Below are 24,767 nucleotides of genomic sequence, written 5' to 3'. Positions count from 1 at the left end.
ACAGAAAGCCAGGCCTTGCGAGGGGTTATCAGGTTCTCTGACGGAGCCGAGCAGAGTTGGCAGCAGTCCCGGCCTCACTGCAGGGGCCTGCGGCCTCCCCTGGAGCCCTTCCCGGCCGTGCCACCGCCCCCAGGGCCCTCCGGGGCGAGCCCGGCGCTGCAGCCCGCACTCCCCCCCCATGGAGCAGGCAGGGCAGGGTGCAGAGATGGCGGCGGCGCTGCGGGCCGCGAAGCGGGCGCTGCGAGGGGAGCTACGGCAGCGGCTGCGGGCCCTGGGCGCGGCAGAGAAACTGCGGCAGTCCCGCCTGCTGAGTCGCAAGGTGGGTTCCAGAAAGAGCGGCCCGGGGGCGGGGGGAAGCCCGCCGGGGACTTTCCGTGCCTCGCTGGGGACCGAAGCTGTGACTCGGGGTGAGCCGCCACCATCTCAGCCGCTGCTTCGGCGTCCCCGGGCCTGTGCGCCCAGCGCGGAGCTGGGAGCTCCGCCTCGGCTCCCGCCTTCCCCTCTCAGCGCTGCTCGTGAGTGCCGGGAACCGCAGGTGCTGCCCGCGGGGTGTGCGGTGCCGGCAGAGAGCGGTGATTCCCCCCCCCACCACCGAGAGAATGCGTGGGGGGGAGCGAAACTGGAAGCAAACTGAATCAGAAGCCCCGGAGCAGCGGGGTTCTCACGGGTTCCGGGTGGGTTTCTACCTCCGGTGTTTCACATCCCACGAGGTTCATGCTTAGCTCCCAGCAACGCGCACAGAAACTGAGCGACTGCCTCGATCTTTCCTCTCGTTTACACTGTCTGTCGTTCCCCTTCTGTGTCTTTCAGTGGTACTTCTTCCATGCAATTTTATTTTTAATCTAATTTTTATACTTCAGAGATACCAAGCAGGGTGTACCTAAGCTGCCTCCTAGCACAGCATGGTATTGGTGTGTACTTTTGAAATGACCTGTTTATGTTTGGTTTACAAAGTTTTTATATAGATGCATTTCATCATTTTAATAAACTCGATAAAATTTTATTTTGCAGTTGCTGAATGTAATAAAACACGATCCTCCTTTTTTTTGCAGCACCAGTGGTACTTCTAGGCAATCTACATTTATGTTATTTTCCTGCCAAAGGATCTCAAATCATTTTATAGACTTCACTTAATACTAATGTGTAGCTGCTTCATGGATGGAATATAGCAGCACAGAAACTTTAGGTCATAGCAAGTTTAACTGGAAGTCACGTAACCTTTTTATTTGGAATGCTTTTTTTATTTATTTTGATTTTTAATATATGTAAATTCAGGTGTCAGGTATGTACTATCATTGTAATGCATTTTAGTAATCACACAACCTAGACTTGAATCTCCCAATTTTTAGAAACCACTGTGATGAATAATAATTCAATAGTGCAGAGTCCACTCCCAACTTCATAAGCACCAAGCCCATGTAGTAGCAAATTTTTAGGAGCCCTTGTCATTGTCTAGCTTCAGCTGATAAACTCAACAACAGAGCACTCATAGCACTCATTTGCTAGCGAGAGCACACTAAAAGATAAAGATTTTGTTTTGCATAAAAGAAGGCAATGGGAAATATGATATATACATTGATATTATCTTGACATTTTAATAATCTGACACAAACGGAAAATCACAAGCTTGCTTGAGACAGAGTGGCATTACAGAAGTGGCATAAAGTAGAGTCAGCTTCCTTACAGAAGGGCAATGCAGCAGGCATTTTCTCATTTTAAAAAATGAGAAAATGTTTGGAACAGCACAGGGCAAAAAATATAGCTTTATAACATTTATAAGCACTTGCCGCTAATAAAAGCGAGCAGGTTACTTAATAAAATCTGGAAAATATTTATAGTTGTAAAATCTCATCTCAAAAAGATCTTTAAATTCAAAGTGAAATCGCTTAATTGGCTGTCATAGCCCCAAGTTCTTAATTAGCTTTTGGATTATTTTTGTTAATGTTTATGTTCATTATTAAAGTCATGCTGGTTGCATGCTCTGATTCTGCAAAAAAACAGCCATCAGCTGGTGAACTAAGGGCAGATAATATTTGTTAAGGCTGAAAACTTTATTCAGTCTTCTTAGAAACTGCTCCGAGTCATAGCAGCCTCATCTTCACAGTTCTGAAACCAGCTGAACTTGTGTCTTCCTGCTAGCGTGTGGTTTTAAATTTTCAACCCCATTTTTTTTCTGTGCAATAACACCAATGTGTTACTGGACACGTGGGAGCAGATGGAGCCTGTGGGGTACTCACAGCACCACTTTGAAAGAGGAGAGTTTTATGTCTGCTCTCTCCTCCAAACCCATGGAAAGGTTCAGTTCTGGAGGCACTCAACGTCATGAATCACAGGCATTGTCTATGGTCTGCAATTGGACTAAATAGCCTACTTTTTCAAACAAAAGCTGCTGTGGAAATTTTGTTGTTTAAAATTAATAATCACTTACTTGGAAGAATCCATGGGGAAGGTTGAGCAAATTACAAAGGAAGTAAAATCCAGTTTTGAATTCTTAAGACGCTTCTATGGCCAAGCAGCACACCACCATAATTTGGTCCAGACTGTGTAATTATTTTTTTTTGCCTTACAAAAATATATCAATCTATTGAATATTCCACATGGGCTTTTTTTAGCCATCCTCAGCTCAGATAGGAGCTTTTATCTCTCAAAACAGTGGCAGAGCAAAGGCTAAAGTTCAGAAGAGCAAGTTACCTGCAGTTACAAACACAAAGCAGGGGGTTTGGTGCTCCCTGTCCATAGATAAGCAGTTTCTCAATTTTCTGATATTTTTGATGGAATTTTTGCAAGTGTGTAGAATAAGAACAAATCACATTTAAATGAGAAATGATACACTTGTATTTGTTTTGTCCAGATGTAAGTAACAAAATATGTAAGGTACATATGTAAGCCATAAAAAAGCTCCTCTCAGATTTTGAGTTCAATCTGGAATGGGGCAGACATGGTGAGATTTGAATCTGTTAACATTTTCCCATCATATAAGCATTTTTTATTTTCCATATTCTATTCCTTCTTTTATAAGCCTGGCACAGAAAACCTTATGAAAATCAAAAAATGGCAAGGCCCTTTTTCCTTCAAGCTCTGAAAAATGAGCAGTAATAAGATCACCTCCTAGAAGCTGGTGATGTTTGAAGTCATATATCTGAACTTGTTCTAGGGAAGGCGTTTCAGGTTAAAAAAAGAATGAGGGACCTGGTCTTGGAAGACTTTGTGCTCTGCAGTCATCTTCTCTGTTGCTAATTTTCTTTTGAGTTGTCATTGGTTGCTTCTCATTCAATGTAGGCCCAGATGAAAGATGCAGCATGTAAAAAGGATGGAAGAAACAGAATGCCAAAACCTCCTGTTCTGTATAAACTGGCAATTCTGACCTGCAGTGTGTTTCTCCAGCAGCATTGGGCATTTGGGGAAGTCTGCACTATATGGTACAAATATTTAAAAGATCAGGAGATCATCTCAAAAATTCCTTTTTGCTGGCCTAAACCTTTTTGTTCACTGGGCGCAAAAATTTGCCTATTTTGATTTTGCTGGTGATAAAAATTTTGCAGTAGGAAACAAAGTTGGCTTATGCTCTTCATCATATGTGGTAGTTTGTGGTACCCTTTTCAATGGATGTTTATCTCCAGTGGTGTGTTTAATTAAAATAAAGTCAATCTTTCATCAGCTGATTACTTCAATTTCCCATGTAGGTGATTGGCCATCCCAAGTACCAAGGATCCCAAAGAATTGCAGTCTTCCTGAGCATGCCAGATGAAATCCAAACTGAAGAAATCATTAAGGACATTTTTGAGCAAGGCAAAGAGTGTTTCATCCCACGTTACAAACCTCAGAGCAACCAAATGGACATGCTGAAGTTATCATCAGCTGAAGACATTTCTTCACTTACTTTGACATCCTGGAACATTCTTCAGCCTCGTGATGATGACAGTACAAGAGAGGAAGCTCTTGCTGGTGGTGGGTATTTTTTCCTGCATTTTGGTTTGGTTTTGTATGCTGTAGAGGTGCTGAAGTCCACATTAACAGATGCTACTTTCTCTTGCCTGTTTTTCCCTATCCTTTGCCACCCCTGTGATATGCCAGAAGGGCAGGAACAAGACAACATGGGTGATCCAGCGGAAGGAAACCAATCCCTCCTTCTAAATCAGCTTCTTCTGATTTATGGACAGTGCAGTCTCAGCAAGCATAACACAGAGGCTCATGAAGGAGGCAGGGGCTTGCCAGGAGTTGCTTGAGTTACCACTGGAAGTCAGTGGGGATTCACAGCTTTAGGATGCACTCTGAGGACTTTAGTTTCCAGTGCTTGAGAGGTAGGAAACTTTTCAGGTGATGCCTGTAGGCTGGCATGAGAATTCTCTGACAACTTTGATCCTGCAAATCGTATTGCATGGATGAATCTCAGTGCTGACAAGGAGCCTGCTGATGCAGAACAGCTCTCTGCACTGAGACCTTAGGCTGAAAGTAAAAGGGCTTTTTTGTCGACTTGGGTGCCTGTTACAAAGTCTTTTCTGTCGTTATTTTCTTGTGACTGTATTTTGGCTTTCTCAGACACTGGATTCTTCATAGAAAAATGTAAAGCTTGTTTAGATGTAGCTAGTGGCATGAATGTTTTAGTCCCAAAATAACTTCTCTTTCTTAATTTAAACTTCATATTATACAAAATTCTAAGCAAACTTACCTTTTCTGTGTCTGCATTCATTATTTTCATTCATTTTTAAAACACATCAATAACTTCCTAAAATACCTGCAAAAAAGTTTAATGTTATTAATAGAAAAATCATTTTGAACTTATGCCTGGAACCTCAGTTTGAGAGAATTTTCTCTAGGAGGAAATTCACCAAGCAAACAGCTTCCACACCTCACAGACTTACCAGCTTTTCAATGCCTGATAATGGAACATAATATTTACATGACCCTGACTGAACTTAGGCTTGTAATTGCTTTGGGATGCCAATGTACTTTTTGAGAACCCATCTCCTTGTTTGCTTATCATTTATTTTCAATTTATGTCTTTCCTATCTATGTCTTTCCTAATTCAGTCTTTTCTGTGTCTACATTTTAGATAGCAAGGATGTCATTGCTTCATGCACCCATGTTCTTTACATTTAACATTTAGCACAGTTACTTTTTCTCCTATTTTTTTCCAAAATATGTATATATTGGTGGGGTTTAGGGGCTTTTAAAGGTATCCCTTAACATGTCCAGGGTTCTGTTTTCTGAGCTTAGTTCAGGCACTCATGATAAGCGTTTGTACTACTGATGAGCTGCTGTTAATTGAATTTAACAAGGCTGTTGCAGAGATGACAGAGTAAACACAAATTTAGGTATGTTAGGAGCAAGGACTGCCTGGCGGAGAGTGCACTGGGATATACTGGTTGGGAACGGCTCAGCTGCCAGGTGGTGCAGATGGGGGAAGGCAGGAGCAACCTTTGGTATCTGGATAATTCTTGAGCTGCTTTTTTGTTCTGGTACAGGGTACAGTTATGGGCAAATGAGCAATGCCAGGAGAGCTACAGCAGTCTACAGAGAGATGCCAGGAGAGCTCCAACTGGCAGTTGTAACAATTGGTGTATGTCCATGTCAGATTTGTTCTGCCTAAAGCTTGATTGTAGTCTGTATGTACCAAGTAATATAGGAATAATTCAGTTAGGATTATGAGACTTTGGTCCTTCATCCTTGGACATTTTTTCTAGATCAGAGAATAAGTCTAGGTTTTTTCACTATTGCATAATCAGACCCCTTCCCAGTTTGTCCCCACAGAAGAACACACAGCATCTCAGGGTGCCTTTAAATTCCTTTTGCTCTGTTTTTTGTGTCAGTTATATTTTTTGAACTTCAGTACATTTGCAGGAATGCAAATTGCCATGCTACTACATCCATCCTCTATTGTTAGAATTATGCATGGATGAAACATTTATCTCTGTGATGTTATCGAATACTGCCACGATCTGAGGCATTTACATTGTTATAAGGAGATAACGTGGTGTTATATTAGTAATGTTCCCCTTGCTGGCAGAAGTTGCTATGTCATTTCCAAGAAATACCCTGCAGGTACATAAATTAGTCATGTCACTTCTGAGTGTATTCATTTTGCATGACAAAAAGCTTAAATTCACACTCTTTAATACTTCAGACATGGTTATTTTAAAGAATAGCTCAAATATAAGACTAAGGTATGTTTTTTGCATAGGATTTCTCAGTAGTTGGTAGTACTCACAAGCTGACATGAACACACATGAATCTTTTCTTTTGGAGACCATGCTTTTTCTGTTGGATAGGAATTTACCCATTTTCACCTTGGTAGTGCACCACATTACACCTTGTTGATATAAACAAAGATCACTGCAATTTGGGTAGTAGAAAGTCTGCTCTCTTCTCTGACATGCATGGGTGACTTGTAACTGTCAAATAAAAATTGATTTCTTTAGGCTACATGCATACAGTAACAGCAAAAATGAAGGTGGAATAAGTTCAGATAATTTGATTAGAGTAGGGCTGTGTGTAAGTGCATGGCTTGTTTCATTTCCAGCTACACCTGCTGAAAGAGGAACAAGCCAGTGGTACATTTTCTTAATAGGTACCAATTCCCATTTGTATCCTTGTCCATCAGAAGTATAAATGCTCTAGCATCAGGTTTTGCCCAAAGTAATACTTTCAGTGAAATTTCAGGCAGGATGCGGTAATTGTTTACAGGAGTGTAAATATCTTGCACAATTTTGGAAGGAGTTAGTCAGATAAAACTGTGCTCAGTTTGCTTTCTATCCCAACCGCTATAGAAACTTAAAGGATGCTTCCCCAGCAGCTCTAATTTCAATGTGATTTAGAGAGGTGGTGTGATTCAGTGGGCTGGACATGGTTTTCCTCATTTGTAATGTCATTTATTGTTACTTAAGCCTGCTCTAAAAACTATAGGTAAAAAGCTAACTTATTCCTCTGAAAAGTAGATTTTTCTTACTGCATCCCCAAAAAACTGGATTTAGTATCTCCACATGGTAAAATTCTTGGAGGAGGCTTCTTTGAAGGAAGGCGGGTGGCCAACTTTGGGATGAGAGGTCTCAGCTGAAAGTCTTGAACTTGAGCAAATATTACACTTAAATGTTCACAACTGAACTGATCAATAATAACTGAAGGTGTACAATAATCCAAGCTTTTTTTTTTCTCTGCCACCACAGTGCACCTTTCTATCCTTCTGCTCTTTGCACAGACAATCTGAATCTCCAAGTGTCTTTCTCTGACCACACTCCCCACTTCCTCTGCTCTTAGTCCCAGACTGTCATTGCAGGGGCAGCTGGGCCAACGTAAACAGCCTTTGTTTGCTAAAAGGGAGGAGATCATGTGCTATGTCTTCTTTCACTTGTCTGCAGGAAAATAGAAGGCTCTTCTTCTCTCAGGCTGGGCCACCACAAAGATTTGGACTGATGCAACTGAAGGGCTGGTGGAAAGCTGGTGATGAGAGGTTGTGTAAACCAGTGGCATGGCAAAGAAGTCTAAATGAAACTTCAGTCCTCATTTCCTTCCATGTTTCAGTTCCCAGTCTTGTCCCAAGCAGCAGGGCTAGGAGCAGCCACCACAATGAAACTTCTTCCGAGTTCTTGCTGTTGGGAGTGGGGCTGGAAGGAGGAACCCAGTCTGCAGCCCTGTGTGCTCACTCTTCCTGGCAATCTTGTTTCCCCTTGTGTTTTCAGCATAACCCTGCCCCTCCATGGTAAAATAAGGTTCTCTGAATGAAGAGTTATTTTCCTTCTCTCCTCCACCCTGTTTTGGTTGGGATTTTTTTACCCTATATGAGTGAGTCCTGTTTGCTGTGCAGCTGTATCTGTGCAGTGTGTGTGGGGTGGGGATGAGTAGCCCAGATGGAGGGAATGTTCCCAGTAAACTGACACAGGATATGTGGTTATGTGACCACCTGTGCTGCTGTGACTCCAGCAGGGGTGTAGAGAGGGTGGCATCTTCAGAGAGGCCCAGCATTCACCTTGGCACATCTTCACTGAGCCTGTAGCAAAGGCAGGTTTTCAAACATTTACAACAGTGTGTAAGCCCAGCAGCACAAATGGATTTGAGGTGGCCTAAAGCCACATAATTGACACAGAGGATACTACGAGCAAGATTTCAAGTTCTTGCTTCAAAGCATAGAGCAACAGAGCTTTCCCCATCGTTTGTTGCTACCTTTGTTCTTAGAAACCAGTGGACCATTTTGTCTGAAATACAGGAATCATGACCCCCTCAACAGTTTGGCATAAACAGCCAAGCTGAATGTCAGCACTTGGAATACAGCATCTTATATACGATGGGGAATGCTGTGTAATGCTACTCCTCTACTAAAACATAATGTATTTTTGCTCCTGGAAATGAAAGTATTAGGAACTTGGCTTGTATTCTGTAATTTAGTTTGGAGACTTCAGGCATTTTCAGTACTGAAAACTTTGCTGGCCTACCAATCACAACATTTTGTGTTGTATCTTCAAGAAATATTAACTAGACAATCCCTGCTTTAAATAACAATGTATTTATTATTCATAATAAGGACAGATCCAAATTTCAAATTAAATGAAGGAATATTAACATATGTCTACCAGCAACATCCTGCAGTCTCATTTTCACATAAACTTTTGAGTGTTGGCATTTTAGGTCAGGGTAGTTGTATCTTTCTGCCTTTATAATCTCCAGAACACTTTAAGACTTTCTGTAGCATGAATTACAGCAACATGCTGGTAACAGAAACAGTCAGGAACAGCTTACCTGCAAGGGCTGTTTATGCTAGGAAGTGTGACCCTCTTGCAAGGAAAGTTTTGGCTACCTCTGGCCTACAGTTCCAAGCAACCTCAACTAGTTTGAAATTATTCCTGTATTTTAAACTTCATCATTGGGATCTGCCCTGCAGAAACCTTTTAGTCCATGGAAGCTCTTCTACACCTGTCTTTAAACTCCTGCTATTTATTAATGCACTCAAAGAGGCTGCATTAGCTGTTAAGACTGATTGCCTGCTGGTGCCATCAGTATCCTTTGCTGTTCCAAATTTTAGCACAGTTCTTTAGAAGTGTGGCTTATGTAGTGGCAACACAGTCTTAAGAGGAACAGGCTTAACTTATAGCTGTGAAATAAAATATGATGTGAAAAAAAAAGAAAAAAGACCCACCAAAAGAAAAAAAAAAGCATCAGAAGTAGAAGATTTTGAAATATACAGTACATTAAAGTTTAGAAACAGCGAACAATGTGAGGAGAAAATCTTATGTCTTGGAGCACTGAGAAGTCCTAATATCCTACTTCAGCTCCATTAGATGTGTAGCTGTACATGAAGGCATAGTGGGACCATACAAAATTATGCTAATCACACTGCAAAAAAGACATGTACTAAATAGTGCTCAGGGTAGCTTTGAGTCTTTAAATGAGATATACGCAGATTGAAATGTATCTGGAATAAATGAAAAAGCATAAATATGAAAAGCAGAGATGTTAAATATGCCTGCTTAGGAAAAAAAATACCAAAAAAACACCCCAAACAAGATTGTACAGCCATTGAGGATACTATTATATTTTCCTTTCCTCTGGGAGACTTGATTAAAAATTAGAGTACAATATATGTCAAGTGATAGATTACAATTTAAAATCTTTTTACACTGGTCATAAAAAAGAAAACCTGAGAGGATTGCACAAAACAAAATTGAAAATTGAGGCTCTGCTCTTAATGTAATTTATTCTTTAATGAAATGATTTAAGGTTTGGAATGAAATTTTTCTTGAGAGACAATGAGCCAGAGTATTCTGATATGCATAATGAGAACAAATTTTGTGCGAGTGGGTATTAATACTCTGGCAATAAGTCTCCTTCTGGCTAGAGGATGCTTCCCCTTCTGCAGTGTGTGATCAGAGCCCTGGACATACAATCCAGCATTATGGGTTTTAAAATATTCAGGAAATCTTTCACCTTCCAGCTGTGAAGCAATAGATGACTTTTCTTCCTACCTCTGCAGCAGCCTTCCCCAGCTTATTCCATTACAAGCAGGTTCTGTGTTTGCTTTACCTGTGGACATTTGAAGCATTCCTCTAACCATCTGATTTTATTTGTATTGAACCCTTTGCTCCATTGCCTTCTGACAGCTGTGAGTTGTACTGGTTAGTTGGTTGTATTGTGGAATATTATGTCCCTTATTGCGTTAATATTCTATTATGTTCCTGTGCTGTGTGAAATACTGTGTTCCTTGTATTCATTTTTAAAGTGCTGCTTTCAGTTCAAGTGATACCTCATTCTTCTAAGGTGACAAGTAAATAAGGATGTTTAATTTTGTTTCTTTTTATTATTCATTGTTTAGTTAAGCCTGTATTATTTCAACTTTTTTTTTTACTTTGTCCATTTTCTTATTCATGTATAAAAGCTTTTCTAGATCTGCTAGAGATCCGGCCATTACACTTTCAACCTCTGCAATCTCTCTGATGTTATTTTTGAGAAATAATGCCTAAGCGAACATTTTATACTTCAATAAAGAAATGAAATATAGGTAATGGCAGTGCAGAATTTTCTGTACATACCATAGCACTGCTTTTCAGATCAGATTGCTGAGCACATCTTCTTTACTGGTTTCCACACAAGTATCCCACAGTGATACGTTGCTACCAACATACCTGTTCCAGTATTAAACATCCACAAAATAATTTTAGATTTTTCTGTGTAGAATGTTCTGTAACAAATAGAGATATGAAAATATTTGCTTGGAAATAAAATAGTTCAGATGTTGGACCCAGCAGCAATAGCAACTGTTTTCTTCACGGGTTTTCTGCATCTCAGCCTACAGCTGAAAGATGTGGGATCCCATCCCTGGCACTGGGATTTCTCTTACATGCAGCTGGTGTCTGCCCTTCCCTTTCATGTCTGCCACAGCTTCCACAACTCTCCAAAACAGCTTAATAATAATCTGCACCCAATTTGCCAGCTGAATTCAGACACTTGTAGCTGCGCTTCTCCTGGTGCTTCTGTTCAGGATCAGGTATGGCTTGATTACAGAGGCTCTTTCTTCAAAAGGCTTTTGAAAAATGCTCTGATGTGTTTTTGTGGCATCATTTTGTAATGTCCTTTGGTGTCCTTATGTCCTGAATTTCCTTGGTGAAGACCAAACCATGAACACTGTGGTTTAATTGTAATACCACCCGTGCCAGGGTATCCTGCGGTGAACCAGGAGATCTGAGAGCTCTGGAACACTGTCACCTTCTGCTTTCAGAGAGTTCATTAAGGCTTTAAAAGAGTGCTTTTCCTTGTAATCATCTTAAGTGTCACATCAGTGTTTCCCTTCTTCCAGAAAACGTTCTTCTTCCACTTAGCAAAACAGCTAAAAAGATTACTTCTGTGGTAATCAATTAAAGTTTAAAGAAAATTGAAAGCAACAATAAGCAAGGGCTTCAAATTCACTGCAAGTGACTCTCGAGTGTTTTGATTCAAAGAGGGCCAATTTTGGTACAGTGAATGTGAAGAGTAGCACTGTAATTTTCTTCATAGTGGTTCCTAGAGACAGGAATCTCTCAAAAGCAGAGACTAGGTTCATTCCTGGAGTGTGGCATGAGTCTGTCCAGCTAAATCATTTAAGGAAATGCAAACATGCAAGTGGCTCTGGCTGCAGTAGTTAATCTAAGCAGACTTTATTGCCTCCCTTTATTTTAATTTTTGGAAAGGAAGAGGCAGTCCCAAGCTCATCTCAGTGGCTTTGTGCATGCAGTCTGGACAATCTGGAGAACAGGAGAGGAATCTTTTTCCTGCTGCTCACCTGTGGGTTGAGGATATGGTTCGGTGGGAGTTGAGCCCACTAGCAAACACCGTGTGCCAGAAGGGGCAGTCAGTTCTGCTGCCTTTTTCTTGCTTCCAGCTCTGTGCTCCCATTGACCCCACCAGCCACAGCACCATCTCCAGTTCTCACTGCTGAGGAAATTCAACTCATGAATCTGGCACAAAACTTCCACATTTTTTTCTTTCTTTTTCCTAGGATTGGTTTTCTGCCAGCTTGGTTGGCTATTAAATCAAGTCAGTGCTTTTCCAGATACAGAAGGTTTGTCTTCCTGGCACAGTTAATGCCTGCTGTCTTTGCTGAGATTCAAAATAAACTATCATTTTCCCTGTACATTGGGAATTTCTTTCGACCTGGCTGAGAGCCATAGGCTTTCAGAGAGCAGGGGACTCAGGGTGCTGTGTCAGGGTGTAAGGATAGCTTTTGGTATTCATGGTTGGTGTGATAACTGGACTCAGTTCCTGCTTGTGCTGGCCTTTGCGTACATGAGATGAGAATCAGCTTTTGAGGTGTAGATGGAGGGCAAATTCCTGTCCAGGACTGACATGAAACCTTTTGCCGGCAGGTGTCAGCATTCCATGCAGTTACTAGGGAGCATTGGTGTTATTTAAGCTGTTTTCCTATAATTAAAATCTCATCCAGGCATTGTAGTCACACACACAGGACAACAAGTGCTCCAGCCTTATGTCTCAAAAAAAAAAAAAAAAAAAAAAAAAAAAAAAAAAAAAAAAGGGGGGGGGGTTTGGAATGAGAGAGGCAAAGATTTTCAGAGAGAATCAGGGTTCTTAAGTTGTCCAAACTTAACAAAAATCTAGTGATGGAAGAAGAAGGATTTCTCAGCTGTTGTGATGTTACCACACATGACGCAAACAGCGGAGGTGCCATCACCTCCAAACCAGCTGATCCTGGATGTTCAATAAACTCTGCCTGTAAAAATGCCTAATGTTCCCAGCAAGTGGTTTAACTCCTCTTGGGAGCCAAGTTTATGTACTGATGAAGAAGTTGTTGTCTTAACCATTTATATTTCACAAGCAGTTCTGCATATTTTATGACAGGCTGTCTGCTGAGTGAGTCAAAGAGAGTTGGAAATATCAATAGTGATGCATGATGTATTGAAAAAATCCCCAAATGATTCAGTTCTGTCATATTTTCATTTAAAAATACCCAGACAACAGCATGCAAAAGAGTACCAAGAGGGAAGAGATACTGTAGTGCACATGCACATGCATGAGTGGAGGTACTAAGTACTTTGATAAGCACTATGAGAAGAGTTGCTGATAAGACCTTAAAAGAATTTCACATAGGAACACAAAGATCCTTTTGTTTTAGATGGCAGCAGTGTTAAAACAATCTCAACATAAGCAATTCAAGCACCAGTGCTTTGTGAATTTCTCTAAAGGAGCAGATTTTCACTCAGCATTTGGTGATTTAACAAGATGTGTTGATGTGCTGGTGAAGTGACTAACTCCATTGATCCTTTGGAACTGTTTCTTGGTACATCTTGTTTCAGGGTATTTTGGTGCTTTGAAGCCACAGAACCCAGGTGCAAGCCTTTGAACCAAACCTGTTTTCCATGTTTTCCCAATCAAACTGTTAAAACTGCTCACATATTTGAATATCAGGAGTAGATAAGTCATTTTTCATAGACTGATAGCTAAAGCACTTATAAGAACTTATTTCCTTTACTCAGAAGCTGCAAACCCAAACATTTTTGTAGGTGGCATTGAGCAAGTATGGTTTATTTATGGGGCTTACGCAGACTTGATGAATAATAGTGAAATAGAAAATACTTGCTCAAATTTTCTTTTAGGTAGACATTCGTCACATTCTGAAAACGAGACACAAGGCTTTAGGTGACTGTAAATTAAACCTCAGGGGAAAGGAGTGTGATGGTTATAGCCTCCCATATTCTTCTCACATTCTAGAATTTGAACACATCTCGGCCTCATGCAGTAGCTTCCCTGATGGCACATGAAAGGATTTTTTTTTTTTTTTTTTTTTTGGAGCAGGAGAGGTTTGTTTGTGCAGCACTGACATACTACACCTGGTGCTGTGCAGTGCACTTTGCCTTTCAGATGCATTGGCACTAAATTTTTAAGTTTGTTTTAAGTGAAAAATAGGAGAGTGTTTGACTTGAGCTTAGTTGCACAGGAGCTGATCAAATGGCTTTATTAGTGTGTTTTGCAGGTTTAATAACAGGAGAGTGGCTGCCACTCTGTTGTTTTAAACCTGTATGACTGATGGCTATCATGTAGGTTCTCAGGGAGGAGTATAAATATTTTATTATGCTATAGTTCAGAAGGGCAGGTGTGAACTGTAGAGACCAATGTTTCATGCTGACACAAAGCACTGACATGGATGAGGAGACAGATAAATGCTGAGTTGCTTGGTTCTTGTTTGTTGATTCTGCTGATGGGTTTATTTTCTGCAAAATATTTTACTGAAGTAATAACAGAAGCTGTTTCAGTCACGCAGGTGGACCAATTATGTCGACTGCAGAGAAGATGGTCATATGTATAAAATAATTTGGTGGGTTATGGTTCTGCATTGTTGTGGGTGAGAAGCTTTTTAGAATAAAAAAGGACAAAAAGCCTTCCTGGTACCTGCAATTCCCATAGACAAATAGGAATAAAAATAGAGAAAGCAATTGCCTCTGGAGTTAAAAGCATTTCTCCCTGGGTGAGGTGAGCATTAGACTTGGAAGCCTCGTGGTGTATCCCACAGCAGGAAACCATGAATGGCTCCCCCCCCAGACACATCTGCCACGCTCCCACAGACAGCCCAGCACTGGGCAAACGCACAAACCCACGATGCCCACCCAGAGACCTCCTCCCACCCAAGGCCTCACTGCTCCTGCTGGGGTGAGCACCCAACCTGTGTGGGAACACTCCCTGCTCACAAGCTGTCTGCCTGTACTTGTCCCCACGCTGGGGAGGGGATGTGCTCTGCCTGCACCCCCCCTGTGCAGACACACACACAGCAATGATCAGACATTGGAATGGGCTGCCCAGTGAAGTAGTGGATTCTCCGTCCCTGGAGACATTTAAAAAGAGACTGGATGTGGCACTCAGTGCCATGGGCTGGGAACCACGGGGGGAGTGGATCAAGGGTTGGACTTGATGATCTCTGAGGTCCCTTCCAACCCAGCTGATTCTGTGGTTCTGTGATTCTGTGATTCTGAGCCTATGGGATTTGGATGTGATGCTGATTTTTGATTCCTGTCCCTGACTGGTGCATGCTGGATACAAAGCATCTCTCTGGCTTTCCTTCTGAAGCAACAGATGTCTATGAATAGTTACAAGACAGTGAGTCCTGCTGATAGCTGTGGAACTATGCAAAGGTGTTCACACATGGGAAACACCTGAAGGAAAAGCCACTGACTTCAGTTTAAAATGAGCTGTTTTTTCAATCTAATATGAAACACAACTTTTAGTCCTGTTAGGTAAGTGGCATCATAAGAAGAGCAAGCATGATAGAAAAGCACTAGAGCTGTTTATGAACTACCAACAGCAAATACTTATAAGCAAAAAGAATTGACTTTTCTCAAACTCATGTCAGCAACTTGGGACATTTTACATGTAGTTCCCGAGGCTGGTGCAGAGGGAAATCAGTGGGGCAATGTTGGTTTGTAGTAAAAGAGAATATGATGCTTTGCATCGTAACTCAGTTTCCTGATGAGGATTCATTCTGACCTTCTGATATTGATTTTCAAAGGCTGTATCATGTGAGCAAATAGAAATTATTGCTGAAGTTTCCTTTCTGTTTAAGAGATTGTATTTACATTTTTGCAGACTGCCAGGGGTAAAGTTGAGCCATGTAACTGTTTGTGTCAGAACTCCTGTGTTATGGAAGAAGTCAGCATCACTGGTTTTGGATGATTTTTTTTCAAATGCTTATGAGTTACAACAAAGGGTTTTTGTCTCCTTGCTCAGTTCATTTGGGATGAAAGAGTAGCTTCTTCAGGGCTTAGCAGGATAAATAATTGGTTTCCTCTGGAAGAAATCCCAGCCCTTCCAGGAACCATGCATCTTGGCAGGGTCTGTATTAGGCATGCAGTAAGCAGATCTGGCAGTTTGCTTTTTGACCTTATACCAAGGCAAATGTGTAATAGCAGAGATGAGCAGTGTGAAGGACACCTGGTGCATTGTAGGGAGAAGGCTTAGCACTAGTAATAAAGGGGAAAGGATTTGTTTTGGTGCAGCATAATTGAAATATTTACTTCTGTGGAGCTGGTTTCCCCAAGGTCTGGTTATTAACCCAGACCACAGCGTTAGGTGCTGTGTAAATACAGAATAAGATGATGATTTGTACACTGTAGGGTATATGTTGAGAGGCTAACACCCTACTTAAGAGGCCTAACTATGCTGAATATGACAATAATTAAAGTTATGGAAAATACTGACATTAATTAGAGCTTTCTGAGTTATTACAACTCATTGGCTCATACACTGCATGTCAACAAGACCAATACTTTCAATTATTATGATCACCTGATATTTTTTTCTTCTGTGCCAGGGTAGCAGATACATAGGCAGCAGATGGTTGCTGTACCCTTTTCATTCTGAAAAGGAAGGTTTTACTGCACAAGGGCTTAGTTTTTCTTTCCATTGTGGTCCTTGCTAGATCCAAAAAGGACCTAAGTAATCTTTCATTCTATGTAAATGAACAGCTTTAAAATATTTGTCATCTTCACAGAGATTGTGCACAGATTGATCTGACCACCACAAACACTCCTTTCCTTTAAACAGAAAGTTGTTCCTCTCCTGGTTCTTCTGTCCCTGCACCTCATGCAATCATTTACATGTGAGCAAAACAGGGGCAGTCCCTAGCTACCACCACAGAGCAAGCTATTTGTGGAAAAAAAAAACAACCACAGAAGAGCATGTTTTTACCCAAGGTAAAAACCCTCTCAAGGCTGGGAGGATTAAGCCATGCTTGTGGGGACATCATAAATGATGCACGAACTTCTGTGCTTCAGGGCGAAGCTCAAACTGTGAGGAGCAGCAGTGGTAGCACACAGAGCTGATGGCTGCCCACCTCTTGTAGGCTTGAACTCAGAAGGCATCTGTGCTGAAAGCATGATTTTTATGAACACATTGCCATCCTTTACAGGGACACAGGATTTCCTGCAGCTCATCCTCTGCCCCACCTTCTTGTAAGGGCTTTGGAGGTGAGGATGAAAGGTGCCTTCCACTTTGATGGGTCCTGGGCTCTTTACTGTGTCCACAAAGCAAGTGATCCTGAGGGTTGAAAAGGTAGGATGACCAAGTATTTCAGTTTCATCTTCTATCAGGTTATCTAGCTGTGCAGGAGATCAATGACCCCACATGGTGGGTGGTAGCAGACTGATGGAGCCTCTTCAAACCTGGGAGGAGAGAGGCCATGCTGGCTGCTCCTGAGAGCAGGACAAGTCCCCAGCAGCCTTTACAGGAAAGCATCAGTGCAGTTTGATGGACTCTACTATTATTAACCATGGTCAAGAACACTTCTGGAAATGCCATCTGGCATTTCAAATAAGAACATCAGATTAAAGAGAAAAGAGGAAATGAGGTGCAAAGAGGAAATCCTTCCCTGGGAAACAAATCAAAACTGATACCATCACGAAGGGTAATGAGAAATGCATTACTGAACTGAGGAGATTCACTGCAGCTGCCCAGAAGAAGCAAAACTGTGTTTAAAACACCAAAGAGGGGATGGTAACGTTTTAGTCTGCTGGTTAAGTAGGGGAATGCAAAGCTTGCACACCTGCTTTTTGTGTGTAGCTTTGCCACACATTTCCTGAGTCCTTGAGCAAGTCATTTCACTGTGACATAAGGTGTGTATGCATAGATCTATGCAAGTCAGTGCAAATGTCTCTTCTTTTTCGGTCTTACCTGATGCCTGTGTGGCCCTCAGGCAATAATGTTTTTTTCTTTTAGTCTTTTCCCCAGTTTGTAGTCCATTTAATAACATGAGTCCTTGTGGCAGACCATCACAGCAATATTTCTGTAGCATCACTCTGAGGATTTGTGCTGCACATTCTGGCATGTGATAGGAAGGCCTGTGTCTAGAGGAGAAAAACCAGTAGGAGGACTGCAGAGGGTGGAAAGAGCCAGACCTATACTCTCCTGCCTTTACTGCACATGGGAATCCTTTCCTTCTGGAGTAGGTATGGGTGTCATTTGGACCAGCAGTGCCAGGCATTGTGCTGACAGTCAAACAGTACTGACAACCTGTGATCCTGTAAATCAATTTTTCTGGCCCTGCTCTATTTAGCAACATACATGAAACATCAGCATGTCTGTGTCAGCATGTCTGTGTGCCTACACTGACAGATAAACCAGGGTGTATTATTTCACATATGGTGCTACACTGTTGAAGGAGCTGTATCCACAAGCTCATGTCATAGATACAGCAAGTATTAGGTAACTGTCATCATAATTGCCAATCTTACTGGGATACCCAGTTGCTTAATTAAAGTTTATAACAGGCATTGATATTCTCTACACAGAAACTTCAGGCTGGAGTTGCTTGAGGCAGTGTTTTCAGCCTTTAGCAGTTTGCAGACCACATGCAAGTGTTCTGGGAGAAGCACAGACTACCTGTAGCAAAAGCCCATTCAGCTATGGGTATGCTTTTCTTTGTTTTCCTTCCTGGGCAGAGTTAATGATTACAGAACCATGGGGCACAGTGGACACTACAAGGAAAGGGGTAGAAATAGGTGGCGTTCATGAGACTCTCTTAGACTGTTTTACAAGGCACTAAAAACTAATGTGGTGTTTGATACCCAGATACCTGTTCTGGTTTCTCAGGAACAAGGATGCTATTTCACACAGAGGTCTGGGGGAGCAAGGGGAGTAGGATGTCAGAATGAAGCAAGCCAGTAGGGTATCCTGAGTGGCATTGAGTGGTCCTACAGGGCTGCAAGTGTTTGGAAGCTTGAAGACCCTGTGCCAAGAGGAATAAAGGTGTTCTTACCTGCCACTTTGTTGATGTACTCTCATTGCTGACAGTAATCTTACGTGTCTGCAGTCTTGGTCTCATCTGTGTAGGCAATTGTCTGATCTGTGTGTCACCTCTCATCCTGTGACATCTCTTCCCCCGTGCCACTGCAGGGTTTTGTTGCTCCCTGGGTTCTGTAGCAGGGAAGCATTTTCTCCATGCAGCTCTCTGCCATTCATTCTAGATGGCAGGGTAGAATATGGGGCTAGTGCTGCTTGAACTGCCTTTGGGCTCCTTGCAGGGTAACTCTGTAATTTTTCTGCTGGAAGTCTTGCTTGGCATTCTGCTTAAATCTTGCGCAGTGCAAATTGCATTGGGTATCAGAGAGTGTGTTGTGCATCAGAGCCAAAGCTTTTGGTGGAAGTGCTCCAGTAGAAGAAAAATAGAAGGGTGACTATTACAGTATTTACAGCATCATTTTTCATACTGAGATTTGCACAGGCTTGTTTGAGTTATTTGGCATAAAAAAATCCACGATTATAGAGGAGATGGCTCATTAAAACAGATGCTGTTTCTCCAGAATACCTAGAAGAAAACACAGTGCTTTAATACATCTAAATTCAATCGAGTGTGCCTTGTGCTATCAGTTAAACTACTTAGAAAATATCTTTTTTTTTTTTCCCCTGCACTGTTCCTGCCAATTCCCTCTTTCCTTAGTGCTTCCCCTGACTTGTCTCTCCCTGTCAGTAATACAGATGTAAAGAGAAATGGCACCTTTTTACTAAGCAGATTTGCCTCTTGTGTGCATTCTTACCTGCCAACTGTAGGAACGGCAAGTGTTTCCTGCTTTTTGCCATGAGAGTCCCACAAAGTGAAAACAGATGAAAAATGTGCACAGCAGAGTGCGTTTCTTTCTGTGCATCATTAGTGTTTGGTACATGGTGCTTTCTGGGCCATCTGAACACCTATGCAAAGCCAACGTGAGGCAAATCACAGAGAGGATAAGTAGCAAGCACAGGATTACCCTGGGGAGGATTTGACCTGCAGGATCTATTACTGACCATGTCAACAGGGAGAAGATCAGCCAGTTTCTAGGTCCTAGTCCATAGGCCCGACTACTGGCAAATAAATATTTTTATTTGCAAACTGAGGAGACTGCAGCATGGTACACGTGGAATTATGTGCATGGTGCCAACCGTAAAAATGTCATCTCTTTTCAGGTGAGAACTGAAAAATCTGCCCTCATGCCTCTTTTCCTCTTTGTTTCACATTTGTCTGTCCTACGAGTCAGAAGTTGACTGCAGCATAGTAAAACCCTCAAACCTCCTTTTAACCAGTAATGTTCTATGGTCAGTCCTCTGGCTAATCCCTTCCTCTTAATCCCCTGACCTCTTGATAAAAACCCTTGCTTCTGTATGTTGCCAACTGTATGATGCCAGATTTGCAAGACTGATCTCTAAACATCTCACACGGTGTTGCCTTGCATGTTTTATATCTATGTTCTAATTAAGTCATCATGTCATAATGGATGGGATGGGTGTTCACATCAGTGACTCTTCTCTGATCAATAAACAGTGGAAAAAAATCTCCAGGACCCTGGGAATTGTGTGCAAATGAGTTGGTCCAATGTGAACTTTTAACATGCTCTTGCACTTTGAGTTCGGACTGGATACATGATCTCAGATGGGATTCCCTGGAAAATTAAAAACAGCTTAGCTCTGGCTTTTCTAGTACATGCTCCCACACATCACACATCTTCTTGAATGTTGGGCATCATTCCCCTTGCTTCTACAGCAGCAAGAAATGAAAGATTTCCTTTGCATTATGAAACTAGTAAGTGGGATGTTCCTGGGTTCAGCAGTCAGTACCAGGCCATCCAAGCTCATTTGTTTAGAGGATGTCCTTGCAAGACTTCTCACACCCAATGAACAATCCTTGCATGAGCAATGGGAACCTGCACACTGGCTGCCTCCATGTTGGGAAGTAGCTCAGCATGGCAGATGGTTTCTTTGCCTACCTGGCAGCCATGTGAATCAACTCCTGAAACAAATGGGCAGCTGAGTGTAAATTGTAGCTGGCAACCTGGCACGATGCTGTTCCGCATCCATCCACAGAGTAAGAACAAAGCAAGAAAAAAGGTTTAGCTGACCTTGCCTTTTATCAGAGCTGGTTGGTAGGGTCTTTCATCAGGGTTTCATAGCCAGTCAGATCTGGTTTGTCCAGGTGATTGGCAGCTTGTGCTGCTCGTTTCAGGTTTTTAACTGATTTTGAGTTGCAGTCAAGTGCAATCTCAGAAGAGTCTGGGGGACCTCACATGCAGGCAGGCAGAATGTCTGTGTGCTGCTGGAGCAACAGTGAGAATCACTGGAGGTGCAGTATTCAAGTTCTTTGGAAGAAGAGGAACCTGACATTATAAGCCTTCAGATCCTGTTATGGTGGCAAATACCCAATACAATACAATTATATTCAAGGCTCTTGGTTTTGGGAGGTTGTGTGAAGGTTCATGACATCTAACAGTTGTGTTGAGAAGATGCCTTTTCTCTCTTTTACACATCTTCTTCTCATTCTTTTTCCATTTCTGTTTTTGTGTCTGATGTTGGAGGTAATTTGATTTTTTGATTCTTCCTGAATCTAATTTCCTGGAGTTCAGTCTCTGCCTGGATTTAGTGATAATCATTAGTGTTTAGAAGCATAGGGTTAAAAAGATAAAATAAATTTGTTATAAGGTATTTTTTTTCCTTCTAGATTTTCAGAGTCTAATTACTTTGCAACCAATCTACTATGCAATTGATAAGATGAAAATGTAAATACATACAGGCTTAGTATTCAAAGTATTTTTCATCAGATCAAAGAGAGGGAAGCATTTTGCAAAACAGAAAGCTTGCATTTTTGCAAATGTCTGAAGTTATGGGGATGTAGTGAAGCCATCAGGAAATACACAGTGCATGCACTAATGGTTATTTCATTTTTCTGCAGGGGGTCTTGACCTTATCTTCATGCCAGGCCTTGGGTTTGACAAAAAAGGCAACAGATTGGGAAGAGGGAAAGGATATTATGATACCTATCTTGAAAGATGTATGAAACACCCCAGTGGTAAGCCTTACACAATTGCCTTGGCTTTTAAGGAACAGATTTGTGAATCAGTGCCTGTGGCAGAAAATGATGTCCAAGTAGATGAAATCCTTTATGAAGACTGCTGAAAGTATCTTGATACCAACCAACCTTCAGCGTGACCAACCAAAGACATCAGATCCATCAATCATGACTTTTTGAGAGTCATATATGACTTTGGGAGTAATGAAATACAGTATCTGTGCTTGGGGAAAAAACAAACAAATAAAAACCGAAACCAACACTGTGAATGCAGTAGTGAGGATTGCATTGATTGCTTCTAGTTAGAAAATATCTGGTGTGAATTCTTATTCTAGAATCAATAGAAACAAGAATGTGTGACTGTATTACAGTAAGGACCATTTCTTATTACCACCCTTTTGGGAAGCAAGCTTCTTCATACTTAATAGTTTCGTAATTACAATGAACTATCTGCTAATGCAGTTCTTGATCCATTCTTAACTAGATACCTTTTATATAAAAAGTTCTTAGTTTTTAAATATTATGTGCCTCCATTAGGAAAAAAAGAAAATGCCAGAGAAGTCATACAGTAAGCTGGGCAAAATATGGTGATTTCAATAATAATTTTGACTATTTGCTTGGCTCCTTGAAGTTGTCTTAAGATAAAAATAGTATCTGTTAATTGAAAAGGATTCATGTCCATAGCTTTGGCATATGAATTCCTCTATTTGAATACAAGATTGTAATGTTGTCTAGAATGTAGTCAGTGAGTTCTCCATCTGGATAAACGTAGCTCTTTTTTTGTAAAAGAATATTCAAAATTATTATAATTTTGCACATGGGCCATTCGTAATGTCCTAAAATACTGTGTTAAGTCTGGATGCTGTGCTTAAGACTGAAGAGATGATAAGAATTACAGAGAACGGGTTTTGGGGGTGGAAATTTGGTTGTTCCATACGTCTGCAAACCATCCTGGAAATCAGGAAGAAGATAGCAAATGCATACTGCACACTGTCCAAGTAATAGGACACAGTATTTACTTCAGGCTCATTCAAACTGTCAAAATTTTGTGTTCCTTCTCCAGTATAACGTCACTTTTTCTGTATGTGTTTAACTTTGCCCCCAGTCAATAAATCAGTGCATTCATTTTCACCAAACTAATATGTGTAATTGTTTTAAAAATCCATGAATTTTCAAGGACCAGCTGTGGAACAGAATGACCTCAAGACTTCCTCTATAATGACTGTTTTTGTGAACAAAACTGTACCTACAGTATGTACCAACCTTTTCATCTTGGAATTCTTGTATTCAGTTTTATTTCCAATTTTCCAATAAAGTAACAAATTAAACCCTCTTGCTCTGGGGTGAATCAAGTCTCTCTGTCCTGTTCTCTGAGGTGCTTCTCCATCCTGTGTTAGCAAAGATCCATCTGGCAGGGGTGGAAGATCCCTTCAGCATTTGCCTGCTGGGCTTCCTGCCAGTGTGTACAGAAAAGCTGTAACCTGAACAAGACAGCTGGAATCAGTTTGCAATATGGGCTATTTAATAAAATGATGGTGATCACACTTGGCCTTCCATCTTGTTCTCTGTCAAACAATTTCATGCCACCAAATGAAAGATGTAGAGTAAGATGCAGCCATGTATCTGGCAGGGCCTTGCAAGCAGGGGTTGAGAAGACCATGTTGGTGCTCATGCATTTGGAGGAGCATCCTCCAGCTCCTCTCAGTTCTGCTCTGCTGCCAGCTGCGCTGCCTTACTGAAGGGAGGCAGACTCATGATTTAAGACCTTTGGGGAATAAATGTGGTAAGAAAATGGTAGCTTTTTTCCCCCACAATGTCTGTTCTGGCCGTGTTTTAATCCCTTCTTCATTTCTGAATTGCTGGTGACATATGGAGAGCAACAGTGGGAAAACAAGATGGGGCTGTCTTTGTGTGTGGCAAACAGATTTCTAGGTAAGTCTGCAAGGGTGTTTGAGTTCACCGATCACATTAGGCTCAGCACTGTGCCATATGGCACAGCCAGCCATGGATATCAACAAAGCTACACTGAAGCCAGGGTTTTTCACAGTGGAAACCTAGATCACAGAACTGATAACATTGTTTTAAATGCATTTAAGTCCAGCCCCATTCACCCAGCTGCCTGCTTCCACCCCACTGAAACCAGAGGATACTGTTAGTGATGTCCTGCCTCAAAGTTTAACCATGGTGCTTCACCTGAGATCCTGAGACATGTTTACATTTTTTTTTTGGTTAGTGTGATGCTAAGTGTGACTGCTCCAGTTCTACTTAAGGCACAAAATGAAGAGACCATGTCAGATGATAGAACAAAAGCAGAGGCTAATGACCTTTGGCTGCTATATTCATGTTGAGGGGCAGCCATGGTGCTTAGTTTTAAAGCTGAATACTTTTTTTTGAGCTGTGCTTCATTAGGAGGCCACATGACACATAAATTAAAAGGCTGCTGTGAAAGCAAACTTTTGGATAAAAAGCTCTGTGCCATGTGGCATTGCTTTATTGAGACATTCTTTATATAAGATGGGTTGTTGTTGTTATTATTTTGCCCAGTTAGATACAAGTTTATTCACAAAACTTTGGAGCTCTTTTGAATTAGCCATGGATCTGCTGTCTGAGCCATGATTTATTCACCAGAATAAGGGCTAGCTTGACTTAGACATATTTCATTGAACATGTTACCAGGTGAACAGCTGTCTACAAAAAAGCCAGCACTTGATGAAGGACTTCAGGGCCAGCACTAACAACTGTACAGAAACAAAGTGCTCAGGGAGAGATGAGGACTTGGTCATATGTTTTGTTGTGTGGGCATCGTTCAAAACGGTGGGGAAAAGTAAAAAGTAAATGCAAAATACAGGCCCCTATCCAGCAGAGGCTCAGATAGGTGACAATCTTTGTCCTTGAGGGCTTGCTGGAGCTGGTGGAACTAATTGGTACAGGAAAAGCAAGAGAGCATTGAAAAATTGGGGGGCTTGAGGCAATGCGTGTCCCTGAACTTCAT

The 24,767-nt window shown here is 41.5% G+C and overlaps 1 protein-coding gene across 2 annotated transcripts; it reads left to right on the top strand.

Annotated features, from left to right (window-relative positions):
- The first annotated feature begins 49 nt into the window (after nucleotides 1–49).
- On the top strand, nucleotides 50–22,911 carry MTHFS (methenyltetrahydrofolate synthetase). 2 transcript variants are annotated; one of them, XM_071754346.1, is made up of 3 exons: nucleotides 50–319; nucleotides 3,684–3,948; nucleotides 21,659–22,911. In XM_071754346.1, the coding sequence occupies exons 1-3, from the start codon at nucleotides 179–181 to the stop codon at nucleotides 21,880–21,882; spliced, it is 630 nt and encodes a 209-aa protein (XP_071610447.1). In that variant the 5' UTR covers nucleotides 50–178; the 3' UTR covers nucleotides 21,883–22,911. The 2 variants fall into 2 exon arrangements, with proteins under 2 accessions (XP_071610447.1, XP_071610449.1); XM_071754348.1 differs by lacking the exon at nucleotides 50–319 and adding an exon at nucleotides 467–674.
- The last annotated feature ends 1,856 nt before the right edge of the window (nucleotides 22,912–24,767 follow it).

Source organism: Heliangelus exortis, chromosome 11, assembly GCF_036169615.1.
Source record: "Heliangelus exortis chromosome 11, bHelExo1.hap1, whole genome shotgun sequence".
Taxonomy (NCBI): domain Eukaryota; kingdom Metazoa; phylum Chordata; class Aves; order Apodiformes; family Trochilidae; genus Heliangelus; species Heliangelus exortis.
The sequence above is the reverse complement of the archived record's forward strand: the minus strand, read 5'-3'. Positions and strand labels throughout refer to the sequence as shown.

What these genes read in the sequence shown, in the direction of transcription:
- MTHFS (XM_071754346.1), top strand. Translation starts at nt 179, where the DNA reads ATGGAGCAGGCAGGGCAGGGTGCAGAGATGGCGGCGGCGCTGCGGGCC. An exon ending in CCCGCCTGCTGAGTCGCAAG is followed by an intron (nt 320 to 3,683) that starts GTGGGTTCCAGA and finishes TTTCCCATGTAG; the next exon opens with GTGATTGGCCATCCCAAGTA. An exon ending in AGAGGAAGCTCTTGCTGGTG is followed by an intron (nt 3,949 to 21,658) that starts GTGGGTATTTTT and finishes ATTTTTCTGCAG; the next exon opens with GGGGTCTTGACCTTATCTTC.